The sequence below is a fragment of the Scomber japonicus genome, chromosome 14, assembly GCF_027409825.1.
Source record: "Scomber japonicus isolate fScoJap1 chromosome 14, fScoJap1.pri, whole genome shotgun sequence".
Taxonomy (NCBI): domain Eukaryota; kingdom Metazoa; phylum Chordata; class Actinopteri; order Scombriformes; family Scombridae; genus Scomber; species Scomber japonicus.
Window position 1 is genome coordinate 33056811 of NC_070591.1, and position 12994 is coordinate 33069804.

The 12994-nt window shown below is 38.9% G+C and overlaps 1 protein-coding gene across 1 annotated transcript; it reads right to left on the bottom strand.

Annotated features, from left to right (window-relative positions):
* Positions 1-3816: 3816 nt before the first annotated feature.
* Positions 3817-9655, bottom strand: vax1 (ventral anterior homeobox 1). The gene is made up of 3 exons (XM_053333178.1): positions 9442-9655; positions 7823-8010; positions 3817-4386 (listed from the first exon to the last, which is right to left on the bottom strand). The coding sequence occupies exons 1-3, from the start codon at positions 9653-9655 to the stop codon at positions 3817-3819; spliced, it is 972 nt and encodes a 323-aa protein (XP_053189153.1).
* Positions 9656-12994: the final 3339 nt, after the last annotated feature.

Here is a 12994-nt window from a genome sequence, read left to right on the forward strand (position 1 = left end):
TCTACGAGGAAGCAGAGTGACTAAGCTGTGCAGGATTTTCACAGGCCCGGGATGCCTAGAGGGGAATCCTGTAGATTTGTTGCACCGTGGAGCTTAAAAGTCGCTGGATCAGTGTGCAAGAAGAAGGTCGCTTCTTTATCAAGACTTGTTAGGATGTTAATCCGCAGATCCACTGTATGGCGAAAAAAGGACAAGGCCAAAAAAACAGATACTAAAAACAAGACAGGATGTAGCCTTTCTTTCACCTTCTAAGACCTGAGCTTAAAGAGCGGATCATGTGATGGGAGAAAATGTGTTGGTGGTCTGCAACTATGACAGCCCTGCGCCTGCATACACACACTACACACACACACACACACACACCAAACCCCCCACTTACAAAAACCTCCCCAACCTTCCTTCTAATTGGACTTAGGGTGAAGAGAGAGAATGGGTGGGGGTGAGTGTGTGAGGGGGGTAGGAGGTGTAAATGTGACCTTTTTTTCTCTCTCTCCCTCCAGGGAGATTCCCAAGACACGGTGGGGAGGATTGGTTTCTTTGGCTCTACTCACAAAAGAGCCTCAGTTTTCTCTGTTACTGGACAGTCTTCACATTTCTACTGTGATTACTCTGACTGAAGCAAAACTAGACAGGATAAAAGTACTTAGAAAGCATTGAGAGTAAAAGTACTTTCAGAGTGTATATATAGTGTGTGAATATTGAATTATTGCATTATTATTTTTGATACATCAATATGTGACATTTTAACAGCAGGTGGAGCTTATTTGAACTACTTCATATTCTGTTGATTATCATATTTTATAAATTGTGTCACATGTAAAATCTTCATCTGCATACTATTTAATAAATGTAGTAGAATGTACAATATTTTAATATGACATTTAGTATAAGTATGAAGTAGCATCAAAAGGAAATGCATCTGGGACTACTTTTTTCATCATTTAAATTATGATAAGAATTTTTTTTTCAACTAGATATTCATAGTTGCTTTACTTTGTGTTTGAAACTAATTAAGGTGTATGTCTTCATGGTCCAGGAGAAGTGTCATGTTCCTCTCTGCACACTCCGACCACAACACATCCTGACAGTTGAGTGTGGATCATCCTGCTGCAGCGTCTCAGCTACGTCCCAGTAAGTACACAGATGAAGTGAGCGTATAGTAAACCAATGCTCCCGTCCCGTGTCCGAGGGGTTCCAATTCTTTATTGCCCCCCCTGAAAAAATCTGTGCAACTCTGAGCATGAAAGCTCATTCTTGGGTGTTGACTTTTTCTGGTGCCATTTCTCATGAGCTTCATTATCAATTATAAACTGACGATGAGTTAGGGTTGTGTAATGTTTTGGATAGGTTTCCTTTCCTTTATGTTCTCATGTGTGATTTGATGTTTTTGTGTAAGCTGAAAATGAGCCTTTTGGCTAAATCTGACACATTTACATCACATTGATGTTATTTTAGTGCGTGTTGCTTAGGGTTGGTTATCAGGTTTCAATAATACTGGTTGCCCAACATAAACATGACAAATTCTCTGGAAAAATCAGTATTATTGCTGCACTAACCTGACTTATTACATTCAGTTTCATTTAGAGAGAATTCTTACTAATAGCTCATATTTTTACCTTATCTAAGTACAGTTTAAATATTTAAATATTTTTTCCACCTAAAGACCGGTGGGATTTAGATTCTTTTTTCAGCTCCAAACATTGTCTGTAAGGTCATTTTTAGAATCTCAGGGTAAAATAAGTGTACAAAGTTTTCCCATTATTGTTTATGCACAGACGAGCGTATCAGCATTTTAATAACTTCTCTCTTCTCTCATTGAGCTATGAATAGCTGGATAGTAAGAGGACACTCATTTAAACTGTACAAGTGGGGAAAAACAGCATTTTGTCCACTCCTACTTAATAATGAGTGGAACCCACATCCTCAGCTGTGTTCCATGTATTCTCCACTACTTACAAACTATTTCAGGCCAATGTGAAAATCTAAAATCTCCCAGTCATGAACATCCTATTCAATTTGTAAAGCTGTTATTAGTTTCACTTTCTTATTATTTGACTTCCTTCGTTTAAAGGAAGTCAAATAGCGATCATGTGACCCAACGCTTAATAAAAACAAACACCCACACATGGAGCTGTAGTGTATAAGAGGTATAACAGTCATGAAATTTATCATAACTTGATTCATAGCAACATGTATGAAAGAAAAATGAAAAAAACACACTTGTCTTTGTCTGTAGCCATATACATAATATATATGCACATTTGTACCACACGTTTCACAAATTTCAAGATATTTCACAACAACAGCACCAAAGAGCTTTTTGATTGATTCCTCAACCCCGCTAATACATTCATTCATTCATTATTTTCCAGATATACTAATAATCTATTAATTACAGAAGTGAATAATTTACAATAAAATAACAATTTTAAAGGTACATTTCTCATTTTTCCAGTACTTTTATACTACAATAATTTCATTCGGTCTCCACATGCATCAGTCTGCTTAAACAGCAGTGGATTTTTGAAAGTTTTCACACAGTAAGTAAAAGGTTATTATATTTGTCTTGGTGATTGAAAAAAAAACCTTTTTCGTGTTGAACAAAGCGAGCAACTTACTATCGCTGAAAAGCTTTTCTTTAAGACCCCCCCCCCCCCCGAACCCCCCACCCCCACCACCACTGTCTCTCTCTCTCTCTCTCTCTCTCTCTCTCCCTCTCTCTCTCTTCAGCAACTCATTCCAGTGTCTCCTGCACAGGGATAGAAACTGTACACCAAAAACTCTGAGAACTCACAGTGGTGTTTAAAAAACACAGACAATAAAAATTAATACAAAAAAGAAACAAATAAAGTCAGGTACTGCATCTTGACGACGAAAAATGTCACAAAGCGAAAGACTTTTTATGTTGAAAAATGTTTCCATCCTCACCAAAAACCATTGAGAAAACAACACTGAACAATAGAACCATCGTACTGTATGACACACACACACCTTCTCTTGGATTCTGTTTTTGGGCCGAACTGACAAACGGATACACGCAAAAAAATCTTAGATTTTTTTTTTTTTTGCAATCTGCATCTGCACGAGCAAATTCAAATGCAACAGGTTTCTTGCGCTGGCAGCAGACTTTTAGTGACCTTTACCCCTCGTTCCCCCCTCCTCCCTCCTCTCCTCAGATTCTATGTTAAGATACAGGCCTTACTTCTTTTCGTTTCCTCTGTGGAGCTCACAAACCATTGCGAAAACTCTCTTTCTTTCTCTAGAACTACTCACTGCAGTGACATGCATTTACCCAACACCATCAAATAATAAAAACACACTTGAGAAAGATACCATCACTTAACACTTTCTGTCACCAATCCAACACTTCCCTGCTATACACTATCTACCTCTTTCCTTTCAGCAGTGGAGCTTGAATAGTGTAAAGCAGCCATAACCTTTGGGCTCCTCTGAATATTGTCATATTGGATAAATAGATAGGACTAAACTATTGTTCAACAGGAATCAGAAAGCTCCCACAGTAATCTCTCTTCAGCCTGCGTAACAAAAGTCCTATGTGAGCATTTTTGTGCAAAAATCTTCCCACCGCGGCCCCCGTTCTCAGTTTAGACAAGCTTGTGTCTGTCTTTTGTTTTCTTCTTTGTACAAGGCGCCAGATGTGCAACTAGATTACATGACCTGCTACAGAACATGACACATGACAGATGAAAGAGACTCAGCAAAAACCAAACCAACACAGTAAAAGCCAAGGAAACAACCGAAAAACGCGTCCAGGAGGAAAGAAGAGAATTCCTTCTGTGTTTAAAAACAAAAGCATCATTCCAGGATTTTCTTGTCCATGGATTCTTTGCCATTGGTCCGCGAGTAAGGCTCAAAAGCAGAGGAGCTCAGGTAGCGGGCAGAAAGTTCCTGGAGGTTTCCAGCCAAGGAGCCGGCCATGGACAGTGGGTTGGAGGAGATGCGGGTGGCGACGCCGCTGAGTAAAGAGGGCATGGGGAACCCGAAGAGGCCGTGAGCAGCTGATGAGCTCTGCAGACCGGTCACTGTCCCTGAGCTGGTGACGGCCGGTAGAGGAGGACTGCTGCCAGACGCTCCGTTACTACCTCCGCCTCCGCCACTGCTGCTGCTGCTGCTGCTGCTACTGCTGCCATTACTGACCATGGCCATGGAGGGAGGACGCAGGGCCGAACCCAGAGCGCCGCCACCGCCTCCTCCGCAGTGGGGCAGGAGGCCAGGCAGACCGGAGGGAGTCAGCAGACGGCCCTGCTCCAGCAGTCTGAGAACGCTGCAGGTCGCTGCTGTTTCTGAAACCACCGAACGCAACTCAGAGTCTTTCCCCTGGTCCTTCTTCTGCTTAGTGCGCCGGTTCTGGAACCAAACCTTTACCTAGACATGCAGACAGATGATAAAAAGAAGGGAGTATTATTACAGGAAGTAACACATTACCTGTATGGGTTACACAAGCAAAATATTAATAAAAACTCACTTTTCTATTGTTGTTATTGGTACAGCAATTAAAAAAATGACTTCCCCTGCAGTAATTCACATTCTTGGATACTGTAAAAAGGCCTGTGATCAGAGCGCAGCATTAATCTGATAATCTCACTATTTGGAGATAATTGCACTATGAGCTATATTGTACAACAGTGTGTCTACACAGATTAAGTTGATTGCTTTTTCTCCATCGCTTTTGTTCACAGTGTAGCGGCTGTCCATCTCCCATCACCCCACCTCCACATGCACTCACACACTACACTATACATTATGTGTATACTAAGCCGGGATGCTCGCTCACACACACACACACACACACACACACTGACTGCTGCAGTGCTTTTCTTCAGTCAAAAGGAAGGAGAACACCAGCAGTTAATTCAGTCAAAACTTGTTCTTCAGCTCTTCATCTATAAAACACTCCTCAACTTAAAGCCACACACACACACACACACACACACACAGCACCGAAGATTCAAGCAGCAAGTCAAATTCAAAATATTAGCTTTGTCATGTAGTGTTGCAAAGATTTAAAACATTAAAGCATTTTCAGAAATAACATAGAACAACTATCTGGAAAACAGAAAAAAATAACAATAAACAACAATTAACAGCATTGCCAACAGTGTTAATAGTTGTTGAATTTTTAGGTTAATTATAAGGTTTAGAAAAAAATCACATATTTCTTAGATAAAGCATCTCAATCTTTTCTCTGTATTCTATCATTGTACATGGAATATTTTTCAATAGGTGATGTTTTCATTAGAGAAAACAACCAATATAATTAAGTCACTTTAGGTTCTTGTGATAATAAATATATGATAATTAAATAAATGATTAATTGTTTTACTGGAAAAATAATTGGCATATTAATCGATCATGACGTTAGATGTAAACCTAAGTGTGTTAGTCTGCAGTATGTTTAGAGATAAACTAAAAAAACACAAAGTTTAGTTGGCTGGTGGTGTAAATATTCATTCTCTACACCTCCAAATTCAAAATGGCTCCTGTTCACTGTGACTTGAATCACCTGTGCCAGCTTTAAGTCAGCACGGTGGGATTCCCTGCTATTCTGTAGAACCATAAATCACACATTAAATCCTCATTTGAAGACGACATTTTTAAAAAGATAGATGGCTGCCATAATTGAACAAAAAAACTCAACATCTGATGGTTTTGCGAAAATGCAAAAAGAAAGATTTCAAAATTTGAAGCTCCATTTGTTTCAGAAATGCTGTGTTTGTTGTAAATGTTTGTCACAGTTTTTAGATTTAATCAGCAGTATTAACAGAATATATGCAGCAGTGAAAGAAAAAAAGCAATGCAGCCGTAGTGATATCATTGATTAAAGTGTACGTTTATGTTCAATCAAGTCATTCATCCGTCTCAACAGATCCATGTAGTTATTTTGACATATCTATTGTCCAGCTTCACACACTCTTTTTAATTGAATAAAAATCAAAACAGAAACAATGCTGTCTTTTCTAATCCACTGTTTATCTCTTATATGAACCGTACCTAGAAATCTCCTGTAATCACACCTGATTGCTCTCTTATGCCACAAAATATACATGTACCAATCAGCATCAAGCTCCCCAAAGCTCAATAAGTTAACTGCTCCAATCACATTTGAATTTTTTTTTCTCTTCACTTCAGTAGGTGGTTTAACTCTTCATCAGCTGTTAACAATCATTTCACATCAAGCAGAAAGAAACCCCGCCGTTAAATCCAATACTTTTTCTGTTTCCAGCAGAAAGATTGCTCAGTGGGAACGTCTTGTTCATTTTTTAGAGGTGACAGAGAGAAAAAAACACAACAAGGTAGAAGCTGCTAGCTCAAACAAAAGATGATTAAGCTAAATGCTGGGAGTCTCTTAATGGAACAACCTGCGAGTGCCAACAGAAGAAAATGTTCATTTCAGCACGTTGTCATTAAAAGGTGTTTGATCAGGAATGAGAGGCAGGCTATGAAGCCTTTGTGCTGCTTAAAATGAAGAGAAGATGCTTTTCTCTGTTACCTCAATGCAAAATATCATCTTTACCACCATGAATTCATTTTGGAATTTATAGGAAAAGAAAAGCAACGATTGTGTTTTGCGTCAGATTAAAAAAAAGAAATAATAAAGCAAAAGAAATATGCCAAGTTAAAACAAATAAGAGGGTCGAATTTACATATTTCTTATTTTAAAAAAATCTTGCAGCTGTTTGTTATGGTGTCCTTTTCAGCTCCCTTTAACAGCTTATGAAAGCCACGACACATTGGCACCAGAGACCAAGGTGATGGCCCCGTTTTCCCGTTTTGCACGTTTAAAAAAAAAAAGAAAGAAAAGGGGGGCATAGATAGATGGATAGACAGATGGATAGATGGATAGATAGATAGATAGATAGATAGATAAATAGATAGATAGATAGATGAAGACAACTTAAAAGCTTAAAATACACCAAAGCTATGAAGCAGAGAAGATGAGGTTGCCTCAAAGTCCAAATTATAAAGAGTGAGCGGGTGACTTGCTTTGGAATCTGGTGTCAAACACAGAGTGCAAATGCAGTTCACACATGGCGGACTCTGTGTGACCTACTGCTGACCCCACACACACACACACACACACACACACACACACACACAGAGAGAGATGAGGAGGAAGTACGCACTTTTTTTTTTTTTTGGTCACGGCAACTTATATTTTAGCAGCTTTAGGCAATAACATCAAACAACAATATAACAATATATCTAATGTATTAAACAGGCAAACCTTTACTTTAAAGGCACACATACTCTATCATTACAAGTCTTTCAGTGGCTAATACTTAAAGTCACAACCCATGATCCAAATGTAAACCAAAGGTCAGTCACACATTTCAATCCAGAGCAGCGAGTCAGTGCTAACACGTCATTGAATGCAAGTACTGTCTTCTACTGCTGCTGTTTGTTTACATCAGTATTGTTTCTGGAGTTTCAATTTAATGAGACCCTGTAAATGATATATGTGAGTATGTGTGTGTGTGTGTGTGTGTGTGTGTGTGTGAGTGAGTGCCTTTAAAATCAACAACTGTTTTTCTGACTAGGAATGATGTATTTGTGTCAAGGTTTAGAAATTATATTAGATTAAGAATTTTAAAGGTAAAATCAAAAATCCATGTGTGTAATATTCTATAGCCTCAGTTTGATGTTTAAAATAAATGGTAGTATTGAGATTAGGTACAAAAAGGAAATGAAATGAAATTCACACTATAGATTATATGATTGCTACAAACACATCCACCATCCTTAGAATAAATGAATGAGTGTATAAAGGATGTATTAAAGAACATTTGTGATGCATACACACCTGAGTTTCAGACAGATTGAGCTGACGGGCCAGTTCTGTTCGCTCCCTCCCAACAACATACTGGCACCTCTGAAACTCCATCTCTAACCGGTAGAGCTGCTCTGCGGTGAAGGAGGTGCGGGTTCGCTTGGGCCGGTCCAAATCCAAACCCTTCGGCAGGATAATCTCCCGAATCGAGCCTTTAGCATCTGTAACAATGAACACTTTGAATTCACTGAGCCAAAGGGCAGTGATGAACAATTACATAAAAGATACATGTGAAATATAATTATTAGTATTATTTTTATTATCAGAGTAAGAAAGGTAGCAGAGATAATGAGAATTCATAATAATAAATGAATGTTCTAAAATGTACTTTTTTACTTAGAGACAAAATGCTGTTTGTTTAAATAATGTATGATATCAATAAGCTTCAAACACACTATATTTTAAATAATTAAAGGATAAAATAGTAAATACCATGAACATAAAACACCACAATTGTTTTCTCTTGGATGAATTAAATTGAGACATTTTTAGATATTGTTCATTGTGTATACAAAATGTTTAGATATGTATACTCATAATAAGAAAAAAAATATAGTGTGTATTAAATAAAAAAGAATGGAATATGTTCCTTTCATATCTGTATGTTAACACAGAATTACAACACACAAAATAAGAGTAGTTTGAATGCTGCAATACATTAATAATTATTTTTATTATTGACAAGTCACACATATTAAATAATTGATGTTCAATAAAATATTGAAACAGAACAGAATATACTTTGTACATTTAAGTCAGGAAGGCTTCTCTGTCTCATTATATCCTATGAAACTAATCCCATGTTTTCTATTCATTATAGTTATAAATGTTTTATATTGATTTAATACACAGTTTTTGGCCAAAACTGCATGAAGAAAATGACATAAATGACTCTGTGTGTACCTGACTTCCCTTAACCTTTTTGTCTATGTTTAAACAGATATAATTATAATATGTATCATGCTGAATGTGAAGTGGAGGACATACAATATAAACCTTAAAACTGCTTGCATTCATTTAAATATAACCGAGGAAAATAAATCAATTGTTCTATTTAATAACTTTGTCCGAAATTTGAACATTTTACACTATTTACAAAAAGTCTAGTGACAACAATGAAAAAATCACAGTGGTCATGTGATGGTCAAGTATGGCCTAAAATAAAAAATATATTTCTTTAAAAAATAATTACCTCTTTTACATGACAAATAGTAGTAATCTCTTTCTTATCTATTCATTTTTTTTCTCTTTTCTTTGCCATAATTGTTAGCTACCAACTTACAAGGGGGCTCTGTGTTGTAAATAGGTTCCATAAATGTGAATTAAATAAAACACAATTATAACTGATATTCAGTTTAAGGTTACATTTTGCTATCAGCTTTAACTTTAAGGTTAAATGAAATCTTGTAATTAAGAAAAACTGATTGTGCTTTTTCCACTGCTGTCTATTATTAGAGAGGCTTCATTTTAAAACTTGTTGTTAAAGACACTCTCATGTTCCTGATTGTAAAGCAGCTTCTAAGCAGTGCTACAAGTTTAGACTTACCAAAGAAAGACACTACAAGTTCTTAGAAAAAAGCCTTCAGATTTACCTCGAACTAGTATTCTCCGACAGTAGTCCGGGTCCCCCGTGCTCCCCCTGTTCTTCTCGCAGTTGTCCACGGTCCCAGACGGGGAAAAGGAGTCCTGCTGCTCCTTGAGGAAGCTTTTGGACAAGCTTCCTTGGGAATCCTTTCCATCTTTCCCTTCCTTTAGTCCATTCTTCAACACCATCCCTTCCGTCTCTTGGTTGTACCTGACCTCCATGCTCAGTGTATCCTCTTGGACTTGGGGCTTGTCCGCCTCTTTCTTTTCTTTTTTTTTTCTTTCTTTCTTTGTCAGGTGGAGGGAAAAAAAGGAGATTACGGAGAACACGGAGCACCGGATTGTCTGGACAGTGTGGGGTTTTAGTTTCAAAACAGCACCTTTCAGCAGGGCAGAGTCAGCTATCTAATGTTAGGTGAAATACTTCCGTCGCCCGACCAAGGAGCCCTATTATCACTGACCAAACTCCCCTGCCCAATGATCATGGACTTCTCAGTGAAACTCGCCAGTAATTCAATGCCCCCCTTTCCTCATTACATAGACATCAGGCTGATAGATGATCTCCAAATAATCAGAGCCATGGATGCGCACTCGCTGTTTCAATTGATTACGGTAATTTCGCTGCCTCCACATTTGCGTAACCTCATGAATATACTAAATTGTTTGGGGAAAATAGATCAGGTCTTGATGGAGGGGTTTGCTCGTCCCGTCCCCCTCAGTTTGCCTGCTCTCAGCCCAGGGAATCAAGACAAATGATTGGTCTTGTCTCGCAACCAAACCTCCCTGAACCCCCACATGAACGCACAACAATCACAGGGGTACGACTCTTCCAGACCTTTAAAAAAGTTCCCGGTTGCTTCCTTCTTCCGTCCAGAGAACGCAGCCAGCCATTTCTCCCCCCCCCCCCCCGACTTTTCACAACGCACCTGATTGCCGCAGCATGTCAGCGAACTTTGATCCCGTTTTCCTTTTGGCTCCCTCGCCAATCAGCGGAATTCTGCAATGTGCGGATCTCGCCACTACCGGCTATTGTAGGCAAGAGAAACTGGGAGCAAGCCAGAGAGAGGAGAAAGAGAGAGAGAGAGAGAGAGAGAGAGAGAGAGAGAGAGAGAGAGAGAGAGAGAGAGAGAGAGAGAGAGAGAGAGAAAAAGGTGAAAAGGATAACGAACAAATCCACGTTGATCAAAATGTATAAAGCCAATGACGCCCCAGCCACAGAGAGCGGCACGCAACACTGTCTTTGCTTTTATAGGAATTGTGTTAAAGTTTCCTGTGTCGTCCTGCGTTCATTCAGCGAGCTATGCAGAGAAACCCGACGAGCTCCTGGACACTAACGCCACATCCTTCAATCAACTGAATGCAACCCAGAAGCCATCTTCAGCTCTCATAATCTTAACCTACGCATTTGAAAAAAGACAAAAAAAAAAAGGGGAACAAAACTTGTCATTAGTGCCTAGGCTGCCTACACATACTCTCTCTTCTCACACACACGCATACCCCTGGAATGGCCCCTACCTCTCTCCACCACTCGCCTTCCAGCCCACTACCCACCCACCCAACCACCAACTCTTAGCTATTTTCATTGTCAGTGCAACAATATCTCTGAACACAGCAGTGGCCAGTAATCCAATAAGACCATTGATTAGGCCACAATGATTCAATTCAAACCAGTGGCCTAGTGCAAGGAACATTCACTGGCCCTTCTTGTCACCTTAGCTGGCCAGAAGCCCTCTTCAAGCTGCCCCCCTCCCTGAGTGCCATTCATGTCTTTATGGGAAACAGAGAGGGAAAGGAGTGAAAGATGGCAATTATCTAATTGGACTATTAACAAACAATTCTGCGAGTGTGGCTGCCCGGCAGCAGTCTCGGGGTGGGTTTAAGGGCCGCATGTTGGACTAACTTTATTCACTGAGTGTTTGGGGAGCTGCTGCTTGGAGTGGGGCAGGATCTATTGTTTGAGAAAGGTAAAAAGGAGGCTAAAAAGGGAGCGACTAAAGGGGACCTAGGCTTCTCAAGCTGCGGTGCAGAGCCTCAGCCTGGGAAATAGATTGAGGACGCAGCGTCTTGGCCTCTCAGCCATACACACAATAGCTGAGGAGAAGGAAAGGCTGATGTGTTCAGCTTCTATGTCACAAAAAATATATCACACGCTCAGTGAAGCATTGTGGGAAAACATACTGCATATAAACTGTATATCAACATTTACTTCCACACAGTGTTCAAAGTAATGTGCACAGATTCCAACAGTACAAACACTATGCTTCAAATAATATCACAATTATTTATAGAACGTGAAGTAGTTGATAAAATTTTGATCACAGTAGCCTCTTAAATTGGTAGCACCCAGCCTGGGGGTCGCTGCCCCCACTAAGGGGATCCAAAATAAATCTCAAGGGGTCTAAAACTAAAAGGATAGGAAAGCAGCATTTGTGCCCTGTTTCCTCTTATCTTTTCTATTTTTGTGAATTATTGGATCATTTGAATTTCAATAAAACTATTAAAAATAATCTTCTGTTAAACTGATTACAGCTGAAAGACGTACAACCAGAGATTAGGGGTTGAGAGTAAAAATAGCTTTGGTGTCACATACAGTACATACAGTAGGTACATATACTGCAGTGACTTGGGTGATATGAATAGTATTAATTACAAAAAAAAAAAAACTACATTTCTCTTCCAGGCTTCACTAACATGATACATGCAAGGGAAGAGAGCTTTCTCTGTTTTCACTAGACAACACCAGCGTTCTGCAGCAGGCACATTGGATCAGCTAACAGATGATGATCATTTTGTTTTGCTTTAGTCAGACGTAGGTAGCAGACAAGACAGACTGGGAAATTGAGAATATACAGGGAGGTGTTGGGCAGCAGCAGAAACACACATATCCAGAGCAGAGCAGAAAGATGTAAACCTACAAGTTTAACACTGTGAATTGCAACACAACCAAGTTACAGTGTTGTTGTTAGCCTCACCGTTTTGTGTCAAATATAGCTAACGTAGCTTAGCTGCTAACAGTAGCTACTCAGCGTTAAAATGGGGATGTTTATTGTTTTGACTTCTTACAAGATTTATAGTTTTTATATATAGTAAAATGATCATGAGGAAAATTAATGTATAAATGTATACGTTTCACAAGACTATGTAGATTTTAGATGAGTGAGATTAGTTAAGTGGGATCGCCAACCTGCAAGTTTCTCTGTAGAACAGTTCAGTATGAGTCTACGGCTACCATGATCGGCCATTTTTAAGACTTCCATTAGTTATCTTAACATATTTATATCTGCTTTCTAGGTAGTTATTTATCCTGGAGTGTGTAACCTCTCTCTAAAGCAAAAGTATTTATTTTGCTTTAATATATATTCATAGTTTTCGGTTGTAGTAGATATTTCCTCCACTAATTCTATCAGTGTCATAAAGTAGGCTTGTATTTTCTATAATTACATTACATTACATAGTCAATGATAAAAAAAAATCATGCAGGACTCCCATTATCAGATCAGATACAACCAAAATTTGACTCCTGTTGAAGGCTGAACTGAAGGTATTACCACTTCAGATTTT